The sequence below is a fragment of the Zophobas morio genome, unplaced genomic scaffold (assembly GCF_036711695.1).
Source record: "Zophobas morio isolate AGI-343-1 ecotype UQ-CSIRO unplaced genomic scaffold, CSIRO_AGI_Zmor_V1 ptg000058l, whole genome shotgun sequence".
Taxonomy (NCBI): Eukaryota; Metazoa; Arthropoda; class Insecta; order Coleoptera; family Tenebrionidae; genus Zophobas; species Zophobas morio.
In genome coordinates, this window is record NW_026972163.1 from 5,150,991 (window position 1) to 5,168,463 (window position 17,473).

Here is a 17,473-nt window from a genome sequence, read left to right on the forward strand (position 1 = left end):
TTGAAAGGCACATAATTTTCGAAATGTTTAATAATATCATAAATTGTAGTCGGAACATTTTCAGCCCGAAAATGTTGAATCACTAATTTTTTGTCCATACATCCAAGTAGTGCATAAACACGCTTTCTTAAATCTTCACTTTTTGACATTTTATTATCAGAATAATTAGTGTAAAGCTTATAAAACAAGAATTTACTCTAAATAGTGACACATATAAACTGACATTAAAAATTGTTTGACATCAGCCTATTACGTTTTTTAAACTTCCCGGATAATTTTAGCCCATCCGTTAGATACAAATAGTGGATGGTATTTACTTTAAAACTCTGTCCTGAGATAAACATCTCCATGCGGTTTTTGGAACTCCAATGCATCGTTCTATGCTATTTCTAGCTAAACGATGAACAAAAGTATATCGTCCTTCTGTAGTATTTGGATCTGCCCCATTAATTGGCGTCAGTACATAAGGTGTTAACGGATGTGCAGTGTAGTGTTTCTTAAATAAAACTCCATAGTTTCCTTGCCTTATTTAATACCCGCGATTATATACAAATAAAGAAACACAACTTCTCTAACTTAACGCTCTATTCGACGGCCATCATTGCTCTCGGCTCTGGCGCATGCTCTCCACTGCGTGCGCCCACACCTATGCAACTACCTACACCACACTACTCTCCCCTTAAAAAAATATAAGAAATCTCCTTAGTATCGGAAACGGTCTGGCGGTTTCAATTGACTACGCCGTCTCAGCTTTGTGACTAAAGAGCTTTCTTTTGACAACTCTGTTTGATTATCCTGCACGTCCTGATCAATCTTACAATCTAACAGAATTTTCCTATCCTCTACATAGTTCTTATCCTCAGTATCTACGTTCTTATCTTGTACATTCCGTAGTGCCCTATTGACTAACAGCTGATTTATATGTCGTTTCCACACATAACCTTCCGTTATTTCTACTAAATAGGTGCGCGGCCCTAACACCTTGACAATGCTGCCTGCACACCAAGCTGGCTTGGCGTGGCGATAATCACGTGCTAGAACAGTATCATTGACATGAAATTGTTGGGATCGCTTACCTTTATAATGTTTAACTGCCTGAGCTTGCTTTTTACGCCACGTTTGCTGCAAGCCTGCCTTACCAACATCTACGGCCCTGGTGTCGGGTCGTAACAAATCTAGTCTACATCTTAAATTCCTACCTAACATTAACATTGCTGGTGATTGACCAGTCATACAATGAACCGTATTTCTATAATCCAAAAGGAATTTGTTTAACGCTAAATTAAAATTTGCAAGATTGTCATCTTTTAAACATTTGTATAACGCCCTCTTGACCGTTTTAACAGAATTCTCCGCTTGACCATTCGTAGCGGGGTGATATGGAGCTGATCTTTTAAATCGGATACCATTAACTCGCAAAAAATTTTCAAATTCTTCCGATGTAAAAGCTCTGCCATTATCCGACACAATGGTTTTGGGAAACCCAAACCTCGCAAACAAACTTCGCAAAACATTAATGGTTGCTTGAGTTGAGATGTTTGTCATAACAAACGCTTCTGTCCATTTACTGTACGCATCCACCACAATTAAAATTTGTTTATTGAAAATCGGCCCTAAAAAATCTATATGTATACGTTCCCAAACTGAATCTGGAATTGACCATGGCATTAGTTTACTTAAACCGGGAGCCTCCCGCAACTTTAAACAATTTGGACAATTTGCAATAAAATTTTCTATTTGCGTGCTCATATTAGGCCACCACACGTACGAACGTGCTAAACTTTTTGTTTTCACAATTCCCATATGGGATCTATGTAGCTCCTGAAGAATATTATGCCGCAACGCTTTTGGAATCACGACTCTATAACCAAACAAAATACAATTCCCTTCTACGGTGAGATTATTCTTGTACTGTTCGTACCCCTTTAACTCCTTGGTTATACGTTTCGGCCACCCTTTTTGAAGATATTTCAACACCTTACTTAATGCCTTGTCCTTCACAGTCTCCGATGCGATACAAGCACTGTCGATAGGTAGGTCTGAGTTAGAAAAAATATAATTAAAATAAGTATAGTCAGCAGCTGGTTCCGTAAACTCGTCTGCTACTGGTAACCGCGACAACGCATCGGCATTATTATCCATTGACTTGATAAACCTAATATCGTACTCATAATTCGCTAATATTAACGCCCAACGCTGTAAACGATTCGCCGCTAAAACTGGTAAGCCTCGTTTAGGGCCAAAAATTGTAACCAAAGGCTTATGATCTGTCTGTAAAATAAACTTATGACCAAAAAGATATTGATGAAACTTAGTAACACCGAATATAATTGCTAAAGCCTCCTTCTCTAACTGACTGTATTTCCTTTGCGCGCACGATAACGTTCGAGAAGCGAACGCTATTGGTTATTCGACATTATTTACTACATGCGAAATAATAGCTGCAACCCCATGCTCTGATGCATCAGTCGTTAAAACTATTGGCAATGTCGCATCATAATGCGCTAACACTCGATCTGATGTCAATATTTCTTTTACTTGCATGAAAGCTCGTTCGCAATGCTCCGACCACACAAACTGTGTATCCTTCTTGAGCAATTCATATAATGGGTGCAACAGACTCGCATTATTAGGTATAAATTTATTGTAATAATTTACCAACCCTAAAAAAGCTTTCACTTGCTTAACATTCTGCGGTCGTGGAGTGTTCTTGACATCTCTCACCTTATCCTCACAAGGATGTAACCCAGTCTTGTCAATCACGTATCCTAAATACGTTACCCTATCTTGGAAAAATGCACATTTCGAAAATTCAATGGTTAACCCGCAATGTTGTAATCTAGTCAACACCGCGTGCACTCGCTCTACATGCTGGCTAAAATTCTCTCCCGTAATAAAAATATCATCGAGAAAACAACACACCCCATCTAACCCTTGTAAAATCGTCTCCATTATTCTTTGAAACTTAGATGGTGCACATGCTAGCCCGAACGGTAAGCGCGTGTACTGAAATAACCCCTTATGCGTTGAAATTGTCGTAATTTCTCTTGACTGTTCATCTAACCCTATTTGCTGATAAGCTCGTGAAAGATCTAACTTCGTGAAGGTTTCTCCTTTCAATTTTGCAAAAATTTCCTCAATCCTAGGTAAAGGAAACAAATCCGCCTCTACCGCTAAATTTGCTGTGATTTTATAATCCGCACATATCCGTACGGTGCCATCTTTTTTAATGATCGGAACGATAGGCGTTCCCCAATGACTAAAATTAACCGGTTGTAAAATTTCCAACTTAACTAACCGCTCCAGTTCTTGCTCCACCTTGTCTTTAATTGCAAACGGTAACGGCCTAGGTTTATAAAATTTAGGCTGTGCTTTTTCTGAAATATTTAACCGTATGGTGCTCCTATTGAACAACCCTAACTGATCTGAAAAAACTGTCGGAAATTGCCCTAACAATTCCGCGACGCTCCCATTATTATTATTTGCGGACTCAATTTTATTTAAAAATTCCAGATTAAATTTGTAATAAAAATCTCGACCTAGTAAAGGTGGACCTCCGTTTCTAATGACATACAACTTCAACTTATGGCGCAAATCTTTAAACTTAATTTCCACTTCGACATAACCTAATGGTACAATTTTCTGTCCATTATAATTGGACAACCATTTACCGTCTGACCTTGATGCTAAATTACAAAAATGTTCACTCCAAAACTTTTCAGAAATTACCGACACAGATGCACCACTGTCAAATTCAAACCTTAACTTGTCCTCACCAACTTCGACTTCTACCTGAATTGGCGCGTACCTGACCTCGTTCGTCTGCACCCTGAACATGGTTTCTTCTGCCTCCGTCGACAAAAAATTATGACTTGACCTGCCACCTTTCTTTGAACTTGAGCAAACCGCTGCTAAATGACCTCGAATTCCACAAATATGACATATGTAATTCTGATAACGACACTTACTGACATGGTGTCCCTTTTTACCGCAAACCTTACACCATAACTGCGATCCTGACTTGGCTGCTAGCTGGGAAGTAGCCCCAAATTCCGCCTTTCCTGTCACACGACCGTTGCCTCTTCTTAAACTTTTTGACTCTCTTCCCTGGCCTTGTGACTCTCTCCAAATTTTTTGATGAGACAACTGGAACATTTCCGCCTCTTCCTTCTTCCGGGACCTTTCTGAGTCCAATACATAACGGTGCCTCGACGCCTCCTTACTAGCCGCAATATCGACACTTTGCTGCAACGTGAGGTTACTCACATCTTCCTCCAATAAGCGATCTAAAATAACTCCTTCGCCAAGCCCCATGATAAAGCGATCTCTCAGTACCACTTGTAGTTCCGCCCCGAACTTGCACTTCGACGCCAAATGTCGGATTCGGGACGCCCACTCGACTATCTCTTCGTCTCGCCCTCGTACTGCATGATAAAACTTATACCTCTCTGGGAAATGTAACTTGGGGGGGACAAAATGCTTGTCAAACAGTGTAATTAACTCCCTGAATGTTTTCTTCGTTGGATCTTCTGGAACGCATAGATTCTCCAGCAACTTGTATGATTCTTCGGTGCAACAATTGATCAGTAGAGCTTGTTGAATTTTGTCGTCTGTGATGTTGTTCACCACAAAATATTGCGTCAACTGAGTATAAAAAATCTTCCAGTCTGAATTGAGTGTAAACTGCCTCAGATGACCCACATTCGTAAATCTTGCCTCACTTGATTTCGTATCTTCGCCGCCCATCTTGTTTTTTTTTTTCTTCCAACGCTTAACTGCCACGTGGCCACCGCTTTTTCACTCTCTCTTTAACTTACGCCGATCTGTCCATAATTTTCCTCGTCGCCACTGTAGTGTTTCTTAAATAAAACTCCATAGTTTCCTTGCCTTTTTTAATACCCGCGATTATATACAAATAAAGAAACACAACTTCTCTAACTTAACGCTCTATTCGACGGCCATCATTGCTCTCGGCTCTGGCGCATGCTCTCCACTGCGTGCGCCCACACCTATGCAACTACCTACACCACATGCAGAATCCCCTGGTAGCCAGGTTGTCTATCATTATTATTAAAGAAACGTCTCATAAATCTGAATATCACTGAGTTGCCAAATAGCTGCATCATGCACACTTCCGGTAAAACGAGCATTCATGTGCAGAATTCTTAAATCTGAATCACATATTATCTGGCAATTCAAACTGAAATGGCCTTTTCTGTTCATAAACACTAATCTTGGCATATCAATGTTCTCTAGAACTATAATGAAACTGACAGCTAATTTGCATAAAGTGAAACGTTAAAGGACCTTACCTTTATACAACGCATCTATAAGGGTCCTTTACGTTTTACAGAATAGGAATATACTTATGTAAAGGTCAATCGTTTTACTAGAGTACCTTTATACTTTACAGAATTTGGCCCTTAGGTAATTTGTCGACCACCATGTTTTCATAAGGAGCGTTATCCATTACTACGACAATTTTTCCAACAATTTTATCTAGGGCTGCTATTAGCTGGTTTTCAACCCAAGTTTTGAATATGTGACCATTCATCCTCTTATGGTAGTCCGTATCTTCTATTCTACTGTCTAAGAGATAACTACAAACCCTTCTTTGTGGTCAGCATGAAGAACCGTAAACCTTTTGCCTTCTTTTGGAGCCGTCTGGCTTTTTATCATTTTCTCAAATCCAACGACAAATATCACTTGATATATCCGCGTTTCGTCAAGATATATAAATTTAACGTTGTCATAAGTAAATCGACTTGTGAGGTGTCGCAAGTGTGTGGATGTTCTCTCTGTTTCTTGTGAGTTTATAGTGAATATTTACAAGTCATTTTTGTAATAATGGTGTATACAAATTAACCGTTATCCGAGAGGTAGTGGTGTAAGCATAGCATCATATTTAATAGTGGTTACTTTGTAAATCTTTAATTTAGTTAAGCGCGGGAACTCGTATACTGGTAAAAACATTCTTTACTGCTGTCGTGTATTTTCTTATGTTGATAATTAAGTGTGACCTTAAAGATTAGTGCAATGTCGAATTGCACTAAATGTAAATCTTCAAAAAAGGATGGTTTAATAGGCTGTGAAGGTATTTGCAATAAGTGGTTTCACTACTCGTGTGTTAACTTCACGGAAAATGAATTTAAACTGTTAGAAAAAAATAAGAACTTATTCTATCTTTGTGATACTTGCAAATGTAGTTGTCAGGTTTTAGAGAAATCCGTCTTCAATAACGTAAAAAAGAACATTACTGGACTTGCTGATGATATCGCTACTTTGTGTGCAAATTTTGAAAAATTTTCGGTAATTCAATCGCAGAATTTGAATAGTGAAATTGAAAAGATTAAAGTGGATTTACGTACTCACTTTGAGAATGAATACCAAGAACTTAAAAAATCACTTATAGAAGGTAACTCGATATCAACCTCAGGCAATAAAAATTATGCAGCAGCAATGAAAAATTCATCCACTGTCATTCTTCAACCGAAAGACGTAAAACAAAATATATCAGTGACCAAGTCTGATGTTCTGCATGCTGTTGATCCTGTAAAATCTGGTGTAGCGGTATCTAATACTAAGATGGGGCGCAATGGAAGCTTAATAATTAAGTGTCCTAATAAGGATGATGTTGACAAAATATCGGTTATAGCTGCTGATAAATTAAGTGAAAAGTATGTGGTAAAAGAATTACCGCAACTAAAACCTAGGGTTAAAGTGGTGGGTATTTCAGGTGATGAACTTATTAAAGATGATATGTTACCAAATTATATCGTGAATCAGAATAAAGATTTATTTTCTGATACTGCTGCTTGTGAAGTAATTACTTGGTCTGCTCTAAAGAATAAAAAGGGTAACAACACTTCTAATAAACCAGCGAACACTGTAAGGTATCAAGCTATAATTCAAGTGGATATTACGGCTTATAATAATATACTTAAGAACGGTTATTTAATCATAGGACTTGACTACTGCATGGTGTATGATGCTGTGGAAATAAGGCGCTGCTTCAATTGCTGTGGCTACCACCATTTCTCAAAGCAATGTTCTCAAAGAATGCCAACCTGTCCAAGATGTGCTGAACGTCATGTTGTTAAAGACTGCAATAGCGAAAATCTCAAATGCGTTAATTGTGTAGTATTGAATGGTAGACAAAAAGATAAAGTTGATGTAGAACACGCAGCTTGGGATCTTGCTAACTGTAGTGCGTATCAAAGAGCTACATCAGATTTTAAGCGAAATATACTTAGTATCCAATAGCAATCACTGCAATCAAGTTCCAGTTGCAATCAGTCTGTATCTTTTAAACAAATCAACATTTATTATCAGAATGTACGAGGTTTAAACACCAAAATTTTAGATATTTACAATAATACACTGTCATCGTTAGAATATGATATATTTTGTTTTAGTGAAACATGGCTAAACTTTGGGGTTAACAACGCTGAAATATTTGATCTCAATCAATTCAATGTATGGCGTACTGATCGCAGATTTATTCAAACATCAACTTCTAGAGGGGGAGGGGTTCTCCTAGCTATACGAAAGAACTATGAGGCAGTACTTGTTGATTTACATCCTTTGTATGACCATCTTAAAAGAATTCCATGGATAGATATAGTAGTAGTTCAATGTAAATTTGCCATAAATTTTTCTGTTTACATAGTTTTGGTATACATTCCACCGAGGTGTTCTGTGGATGAATACTCCGTATTTGTTGAATGTATAATGACAATGAGTTGGTTGTATGAGTCAAAAATTATTATTCTTGGTGATTTAAATGTTACGGAGTTCTGGAATTGTACTACAGGTGATGTTCTTCTTAGTAATAAAGTAGCAATTTTAGGAAATATGTCAAATTTTTATGAGCTCATCCAGTATAATAATAATATAAATTGTGATAATCGAATTTTAGATTTAATTTATGCGAACTTTAATCTCTCTGTAACATCGGCAACTGATTCGGTTACTCCTGAAGACCCTTATCATCCATCACTGGAGATTACATTCGGTGTTAGTAATGATAGGACAAAAAAACAGAAACATGGGGATCATATTTTGGAATTTAATTTTAAAAAAGCTAATTTAATTGATCTTTACACAGAACTAGCAGAACTTAATTTTGATTTTCTTAAGAATTTAAATAATATACATGATGCAGTTACTATGTTTTATGATGCCATACATCCAATTTTACGCAAATGTGTGCCTACAAAGAAAAAACCTGCCGGTAATTATCCAGTTTGGTATAATAGAAATATAATCAATCTGATCAAACAAAAATATAAATTTTGGCTGCAATTTAAGAAAACGAACTGTGTAATTGCTCATGAAAATTTCAAAGCACTGAGAAGGGACATAAAAAAACTTGTTAAAGATGCTTATTTGATATACATGCATAATGTCTCAGCTAATGTTAAAAACGATCCGAAAAGGTTTTGGGGATTCATCAAGGCCAAAAACAACATTTCATCTGTTCCTACTACGATGTCTTATAAAGAAAATGCTTTAAACAGCCCCCAGAACATTGTGGAAACCTTTGCAGATTTCTTTAAAACAGCTTTTAACATCTCTAATTCTGTTCAAAATTCTGATTACAATAGTTCAAATGATCCAAGTATCGACTACCTCAATATAGAGAACTTCGATGAAGAAATTGTATTCAAAGCTATGCGTAAATTGAAACCAACTATGACTGCAGGACCGGACTTAATACCATCATTCTTAGTGAAAGATTGTGCGACAATTTTGGCAAAACCGGTGACAATATTATTTAACATAATCTTGCGTACATCCACATTTCCTGATGTGTGGAAGCAGTCGAGGATTACTCCTATTTATAAAAATGGCGATAGATCTAATGTTACCAATTATCGACCCATAACAATAATTAACAATCTGGCAAAAGTTTTTGAACATGTCCTTCATATTTTAATCTATCCACACGTTTCGAATATGATCACAGATAGTCAGCATGGTTTTGTGAAAGGTAGGTCTACGGTGACTAATTTGGTGCTGAAGACACAATATTTATCTGAGGTGTTAAACGAACAGGGTCAGGTGGACTGTATTTATACTGATTTTTCCAGGGCGTTTGACCGTATAGATCATCGCCTTATGTTGATTAAACTAAAATATTTTGGTTTCTCAGATCATTTGATAACTTTAATAAATTCTTACCTCTTGGGTAGAACTCAGTATGTCTTTTTGAATGGTTATCGGTCTAAATGGTATGAACAACTTTCAGGTGTGCCTCAAGGCTCGGTTCTTGGGCCTCTATTGTTTAATATGTTTATTAATGACATAACTTTACATTTAACAGCGAAATGCCTAATTTATGCTGATGATCTAAAAATTTTCCATCAAATTCGAAATTGGAGTGACTGCCTTAATCTTCAACGTAATCTGGATACATTAAGTAACTGGTCTGTAAATAATAATCTTCCACTAAACTATAGTAAGTGTTATGTCATGACTTGTTCAAGAAAACAAAATACTATCGATTTTGATTATTCCATAGCTAGTAACGTTTTGGAAAGACTACACCATATAAAAGATTTAGGAGTTACATTTGACCTAAAGTTGAATTTCATGCAGCATATTGAATGTATCGTTGCGTCGGCGTACAAATCTCTTGGCTTTATCATTCGCAACTCCAAAGGAATAGAGGTGATAGATTCGTTAAAGATGTTATATTTTAGTTTTGTTCGGTCTAGACTTGAATATGCATCTGTAGTTTGGAATCCTATTTATAATATTCATATCAACAGTGTAGAAAAAGGGCAGCGACGTTTTCTTAAATTTATTGCATTTTTGGAGGATGGTGTTTATCCTATACAAGGTTTTCCAAATGATCTTTTGCTATTTAGATTTCAAATGCCAAGTCTGGTAAAAAGACGTAGCGTGGATAGTATCGTTCTTCTATCAAACATTATTAATAATGGCATTAATTGTCCTGCTCTCGTGTGCCAAATTTACTTACGTGTGCCTAGATCCAACTTAAGGAGTGGCAGAATTTTTGAACTCCCTCATTCTAGAACTAATATGTTAAAATCTTCGCCATTGTATCTGGCAATTTTGAACTATTTGAATGTAGAAGAAACTATTGACATATTTTGTTGCAAACCAGCTGATATTAAAAAAAAACTCCAAACTCTATCTTAATTATCTATTTAGTTCTTTCTATGTGTTTGGGGTTTCTTTGTTTGTTTTATTTATTTCATTAAATTTGTTTTCTTTTTGGTAGTTGTGGATCTCGGTAAATGGGTTACATACCTGTTGAGTTCCCGTATTTCAATAATAATAATAATAATAATAATAATAATATTTTAAATACATATTGCAAGTATTTTTTTAAAAAACAAAGTTTTCGTTATGTAAAGCGTGAATTTTCAAAGCTAATTCTTCTTTAAAACAAAAATTTCCAAAAAAAGTCACACTTTTTACAACGTTTATTAACTGAGGCAGAAATATCTTGGCCTTTTTCATGCTGACTTAAAATTGGTTTTACGGTACTTTTGGAAATCTTGAAGAGGAAGGGAACGAGGAAAATTTTAGGAAATTATATTTATTTTTGTTTCAATTCTCACCGAAAAAATCTTGTCAAGTTTATCATGCAAAAAGGATTGTTCGGATTGAAGATAGGCATTTTGCAATTCTTCGCTACATTTAATTGGCGCAATTTTCATTTCTAGCGACGACAGAGTCTTCTTTTTTCTGTCCGTCATTTTGCTATAGAGGAGAGGCGGTGATTGTGGAATACCCTTTTTGTTCTTGCTTGCAGAAAAAAATGTTTTAACAAAAAATCATGTAACTATGTCAAATGATAGGCTAATTATTATTCTATAAACCTCTCAGAAGATTTTTTTCAATTATGGATTTTTGTTCGATATATAACAAATTTTGTACTTTTATGTAATTTTCGGGGGTCGAGAAAATGGGTGGTTATTGTGGAATACCGCCAAAAATCTCACATTAGCATACAAAGGTACATGGAAATGATGAAATATTTGGATTGTTTTATTTAAAAATAATAGAAAATTCTAAAATATAATAAAAATAAAATAAACATTTTTTTCTAATTAATAAACATAATTTTTGCAACAAAGTTACTGACAAAAGTCACAAATATAAACGTCTTTTTCTGCGCCACCACACTCTTCGTGCGCCCACATGCCACACACGACGCACTGGACCCACATTTCACCTTTCTGGCTATCCAAAAACTTTTGCCTACAAAAAATGCATTCTACATTTTCGTCTGGATCTTCACGGATAGACATTTCTTCATCTGAAGAATCGTGGAACGAAACGTTGCTGCTGCTGCTGCTGTTAGCACTTCTGCTAGGTGGAGCTCCTCGTGGTTTACTTTTTCTTTTATTCTTCGTTGATGTTTTTAAAGAAATTTTGCTTGGTCCAGGTTCTGTAAAAATTCTCTTTTTAACGCTATCCCTTTTTTCCTTTTGGTTCATCGATTCTTCGAGCTCGTCCTTGTTCGGTGTTGAAGTAATTAATTTTGCTTTTCCACTCTTTCGCCCACGAGTACCTTGTGTTTTCTTTAACAGAGGAATGGGTACGATGTCCTCAGGTAAAACTACCATTTTTACCTGATTTTGAGCGGAAATTTCTTCATTTACAGCGTTTTTCTTAGCTTGGTGTTCCACAGTGTTTAAAACCTGAGAAGCTGCAATAAAATCTTCTTCTGTGAACACATCTCTACGACAGGGATAAATCCCAGTCATTCTAAACCCCTTCACAGCCCTTTCGCCTGATTGAACTTTTAGGTAAGCTTTTCCAAAAAGCTCAGATATATCGAAATGTGTGACTGCGCGTTGATGTAAACGCATAAAACATCTTATTTCTTCAGAATAGTAGGTTTTTAAAGCTCCCATGACCGTTTTGTCCAAGGGTTGCATTTTGTGGGATGTGTGAGGTGGTAGACATAAAATCGAGACAAAGTTGTTTCTTGCTTCTACAATCACGTCAAGGTTTCTTGTGTGTGTGTTATGTCCATGCAGTATTAGAAGCACAGGATTTTCTTTAGTGGGTTGGACTTTTTTGACAAAATGACGGAACCATTCCGTGAAAAGATGGGTTTGGATCCATCCTGATGGGTGAAAAGCAAAGAGCGTTTCTGGTGGAGCACCTTTTTTGAGAATTTCACTTGAATTTTTCCTCGGAAATATTAACATGGGTGGGATAAACACGCCACCTGCACTCATGCATAAAACTGCGGTTACCAAAGAGCCTCTTTCCGCAGATGTTATTGCTCCTATCTGACGTTTTCCTTTCAATGCAATAATCTCAGCAGTTTTAGACTGCACTATGCAAAGGCCAGTCTCATCCACATTAAACACTCTATTTGCTGAAAAATTAAAGTGTGCCATTAACTTTTCTAATTCGTTAAAAAATATATCCACTTGTTCTCTATTAAATCCAAGTGACCTGGAGATAGAAGTACCCGTAGGTTTTCTTATACTTAAATTTTGATGTCTTTTTAAGAATCGTCGTAACCCATCTTTCCCGGCGGTTGCTGAAAATGCGTTAAATGGATTCTCAATTTTATTTACTTTGGCCAACTGGTGAGCAATTGAACGCACATCTTTCCTCGTTAGGCCAAAAAATTTCGACTCCATAGTCAACAGATATTGAACAAGTTCTTCTTCTAGTTCTAATTTTTCTTTCTTAATTTCCTTGTTTTTTTTAACATATCTATATAAAGTCGTTCTAGGCACATTGAAATGTTTGGCTGCCCGCAAATAGCCAATTTTTTTACTTTTTACAGCTACGGCAGCTTTTTCCATATCGCTTTCGGACCATAGTATTGTTCTTTTTTGACTGACATAGTCCTTAAAATACAGGTAATATTAGAATTAACTTAAAACCTTAGATCATATAATAAATAGATACCACCACGCCGTGTTCTTTCCCTAGCAGAGCCTGTGACGACATCCTCCTGTCACACATCTCTCTTGTGCATAGAGGGATTACAATCAAGGTATCCTTGAGTGATCACTATTTGAATTTTGCGCGCCTAAATTTTAGAAAGTATGTCTGAACTAACTTCCTACGAAAGATGTTGACAGCTTGATTTTATAAATAATTCACAGTAGATAACGAAAGGAACAGTAAATTATTGGGCTGCAATTGTGATCCTTTATGATTACATCACTTAAAATAGGATCTTTATTCTAAATTCTAAAACTGTTTTTCGTACAAGAACTCGAAAGAGAGGTTAGAAGAAACATCTGTCAAAAGCGATTTGTTGCGCTGGTGCGGTACAAGGATGGAAGTGAAATAGACATATACAGATGAAATGCATATAACAAAGATGAAGATGTGGTGATCACACAAGGATAGCATTATACTACTCCCCTTGACGTAGAAAACGACAACAGATAGCTTCATGTCTAGTCACAGCTTTCAGTTTGAGTATTGGTATCTATTTATTATATGATCTAAGCTTAAAACCGGTTAATGTGGAATAGTTCATATTACCCTACTAGTCAGTATTCCACATTAACGCAACGAGCCTACGAACGATTTTTATTAAAAAATAATAGTAATACCTCATAAATAAATGTTAAATGAGATGGCATTTAACTGTTGATTAGAGACGTATTCTGTATGACAATATCTATGACTTTTAGAACACTTATATGAAAAATATAAAGTAAAATTGAAACTTACCAAAACTTTTCTACTCTGCAGAATATACAAATAAATTAATTCTTAGGTTATGTTCACAGTTAAAGCAGGTAACTGCAGCTGTGCATTATTATGCACCAAAGAGTGTTTGAGTTATGCCAGCAGAACACAGATAGCGCTGTCAATTTTTTCAAAATAGTGATATTCCACATTATCGCCCTATTCCACAATCACTGCCTTTCCTCTACTATTTGAAATTTTGGAATTTGAATTAACAAAATATCAGAACTGAAATGAAAGCAAATTACGTTTTCAATTTGAAAACTGTAAAATGACAAAATGTTACTGCGAAGGTTAAGGTGTAAAACACATGAACTTTTTAAAACTCCCTAAACGATCTGCAGGTAACCAACATAGGTAATTAGTAATTACGAATTTGACAGGTTCAATCCATCGTGTTTTAGTTTTAGATCACAACTGGCAGAAAAAAGTTAAGATATTCACAGGCCCGGACCGTTTAATATTTTTATTCTTAAAAAAAGAACCCATACAAAACCTCTCAGTCTTCCCCTAATTTCCTATTGTGATACAACAGATCTAGCACCTTCTTAGAAGGAATTCCCATCTGACCTGAAATCACATTCCACACTGTAAATATTAATGTCAATTTTGTAATCTTATTCGTTTGGTTATTGCCAGAGCATAAAAAACAAATTTTTTATGGCTATTTTCTGTGTTAAAACTAAATGTATTGCAAAATGTATCCAACTATGCAGCTAACTATCGCATGTCACGATTGACAGATCTGTCACAGAATTACTTCCCTTATACTTATCATTATTAGGGTTACCAACCTGCATCAGATGAAAAAGAGTACAATTGAAATTTTTATTATTACAATTTCCAAGTATTCATAGAGGTATATACACATATTGTGTATTATTTTATTAAAGAACCACAACACTATGTATGTATGTATACATGTATTTCTCCTGAATAACAGTTCTAAACTTAAAAAAAAAAAATAATAAGACAAAAATATCATATTCGTTCGAAGTAAGTTAACAATAAACATATATAAACAACAGTAAAAAACTAACAGGAAGAAGAAGCAGCACCAACTGAAAAGTCATATTTAGCCTTGCTTCTCACTTCTTTTAGGAGTCCTTTGTTTCGAAGACAGTAATCATAAAATTGTTCACAAGTCAAATTTTTGAAATTATATTGCACCATCAATATCTTTTTAATAGATTCCGGCATCAACCTGTTTCTTTGGTCAGTCCAGGTTGCTTTCATCATACTAAATATTCTCTCAACATTTGCGTTATGACCCGGAATGGCAAAAAAATAGAAACATATTTTTAAAAATTCAGAACTTGCTGCTTCTGTTCTCTCTTCAAAATATTGTACCCATTTTAAATCAGCTGAAAGCGTAGCGAATTCATTATTTGACTTTTTAATCTCGTCTAAAAATATATTTAAATTCTTGAATTGATCAAACAGCATGGAATCGTTTATCTGTAAGCCCTTTTCTTCAACCAGGTACAAAATACAATTTTCAATGTTATCTCAAGAAGGTTTATCTTCAAGTAACATCCACTCAAATATTTTAAATTCCTGGAAAGATGCCGTCCACTTTTGTAAATAGAGTATGCCTCTTTCATACACATGTACCAACTCGTCTTTCATTGTCGTGCTTCGTAAATTTTGTACATGACTGTTTATGATCTGTTTCACTTTCAGAGGCAGAAACTCCTGTTGCTTCCTCTCAATCAAACTAGATTCCACTGAACTTAAAATTTTCATTACTTCTATTAGTGAATTACTTTCTTTTTCCATGCCTTCTATTTTTCCATGAAAAATATACATAAGAGAATGTATGAGCCACAGATAAGCCTCATTCAAAGGATTCTCGAAAAAATTTATAATTATTACAGGTGGATGGTCCAGTGATGAAAAGTACGATTTTAGAGCTGGATATATTTCCAGCAATCTGTTAATAGCAGGAAATAAAGATAACCATCTTGTTTTGGAGTGGAACAAGAGTTTCTTGTATTGTATTTCGACAAAATTACAAAAATCATTTAAAGCCTCTGTTCGAACAGTGTATATAGAGAAATAATTGTATATTTTCAAAACGATGGATTCGATATCTATAGGAAGTCCATCTAAAGCATGTTGGATACAGTTATTTAGAATGCGAGCTGGACAACCTATGCCAATAAGAGACTTTTGTAAATGGTTTTTTAAATGTTGAAAAACGTTGTTAACTCCTTTTCTGCTTACACCTCCAAAATTCGTGTTGCAATTATCACCAGTGAATGCTATACACTTTTCTTTTAAATTGTTTTTTTCTAATGTAGCGGTTAATAAAGCACAAATTGTTTCCGCTTTTTCATCTGGAACTGACGTCATTTCTATGAGTTTGTGTGTTATCAAAAAATTGAATCAAAACTGGAAATAACTTCGTTGCGCCGTGATTCGAACCATCGGTACATACTCCAATAAAGGGAATACCATTAACTGTCTCCATAGCCCTCTGGAGAGAATGTGGTGCTAGCACGTTATTGACAATAGCCTCGGTTTTAGTACGAGCAGAAGAAATTTTGGAAGCAATTTCAGAATCCGAAAACATGTGCTTGTATAATTTTGTTGTACAATCACATGATTTATAACTTGCATGATGTTTAACCGTGTGAAAAGCGTGTGTAGCTTCTGCGCACAATATTTTTTCTTCTAATTTGGTGTGTTGTGTTACAAAAAAACCGTCAATTTTTTTTGAACTGCCCGCAGTTTGTATTCTTGTTTTATGTTTCACAGACGAAACATGTTGGTACAAATCAGCCTTCCCTTCATTTGCCACCGAAACCGTTACGTTGCACGATTCACAATATGCTTCGTACTCTATTTTGGTTTTTTTAAACATGGGGTATTTTGTAGCCAATTCATCAGAAAACTTGCATTTCCGACGTGACATCTTTCGAAACTATGTCCGGGAACTTAACCTATACCTATGAGCAATGATTGAAATTACAAAATATATATAATATATAATTTTTATAGTAGACTTCAAACCTTTCAGTAAATGTTCAGAGTCCGTAATCAATTCGCCTTTATTTTACGTACCAGGAAATATAGATAAAAAGTAACAACAAAATTTAACACATGGGAATCACAGGATACATAAGTGAGGTTATCACGAAAGAAGTACCTTATTTTCTAATTCACAGATGGCGCTCAACGTTCCGTTTCTCTACGTATAATTACTACATTTATTTCGTTTACTTTACTGTTTTTACCATATTTGGTATTTACTAGTTTCATTTCTGTTGGCTAAAATCTCGGACTTGCTGTTGTTGATCAAAAAAGAGCACATTTGCAGTTAAAATAAAAAAGTAAGAGTACTTCATATTTTGAGCTCTAAAAGAGTACATGTACTCTTTAAAGAGTACGGTTGGTAACCCTAATCATTATCAACATAAACACCAGAAAAGTTCACATTTTAATTTAAACAGACTCAGTTATTTCTGATCACTCGGCATTTGGTTGATATCATTTCGGTCAGGATATACCTGAATCATACAACTCACTTCGCATCACTCGCAAAGAAAGCGTTCATTTTCAAATGCAAAAAATCATTTCACGGTCTAGAACCAGAAATAACTATTTCCCAACGACACAAACACAGTCATAAAAATTCTTTGTCCATTGTCCCTAAAACGGGACAAGGTTTTGAAGAATTCCTTCGTCGAATTTTGATTTTATAAAGACGTTTATAAAGTGATGACGGTTACCAAAAAAATTCGAGAGTGATTAATATTCA

The 17,473-nt window shown here is 35.4% G+C and overlaps 3 protein-coding genes across 3 annotated transcripts; 1 reads left to right on the forward strand and 2 right to left on the reverse strand.

The window, feature by feature from the left end:
* Nucleotides 1-702: 702 nt before the first annotated feature.
* On the reverse strand, nucleotides 703-4,746 carry LOC135143239 (uncharacterized protein K02A2.6-like). The gene is made up of 3 exons (XM_064075119.1): nucleotides 2,428-4,746; nucleotides 1,077-2,271; nucleotides 703-1,034 (listed from the first exon to the last, which is right to left on the reverse strand). The coding sequence occupies exons 1-3, from the start codon at nucleotides 4,744-4,746 to the stop codon at nucleotides 703-705; spliced, it is 3,846 nt and encodes a 1,281-aa protein (XP_063931189.1).
* Nucleotides 4,747-7,731: 2,985 nt separating this feature from the next.
* LOC135143240 (uncharacterized) lies at nucleotides 7,732-9,739 on the forward strand. Its single transcript, XM_064075120.1, has 2 exons — nucleotides 7,732-8,992; nucleotides 9,705-9,739. Exons 1-2 carry the CDS (start codon nucleotides 7,732-7,734, stop codon nucleotides 9,737-9,739), a joined length of 1,296 nt encoding a protein of 431 aa, XP_063931190.1.
* Nucleotides 9,740-11,111: 1,372 nt separating this feature from the next.
* Nucleotides 11,112-12,969, reverse strand: LOC135143241 (uncharacterized). The gene is made up of 2 exons (XM_064075121.1): nucleotides 12,913-12,969; nucleotides 11,112-12,851 (listed from the first exon to the last, which is right to left on the reverse strand). The coding sequence occupies exons 1-2, from the start codon at nucleotides 12,967-12,969 to the stop codon at nucleotides 11,112-11,114; spliced, it is 1,797 nt and encodes a 598-aa protein (XP_063931191.1).
* Between the last annotated feature and the right edge of the window lie 4,504 nt (nucleotides 12,970-17,473).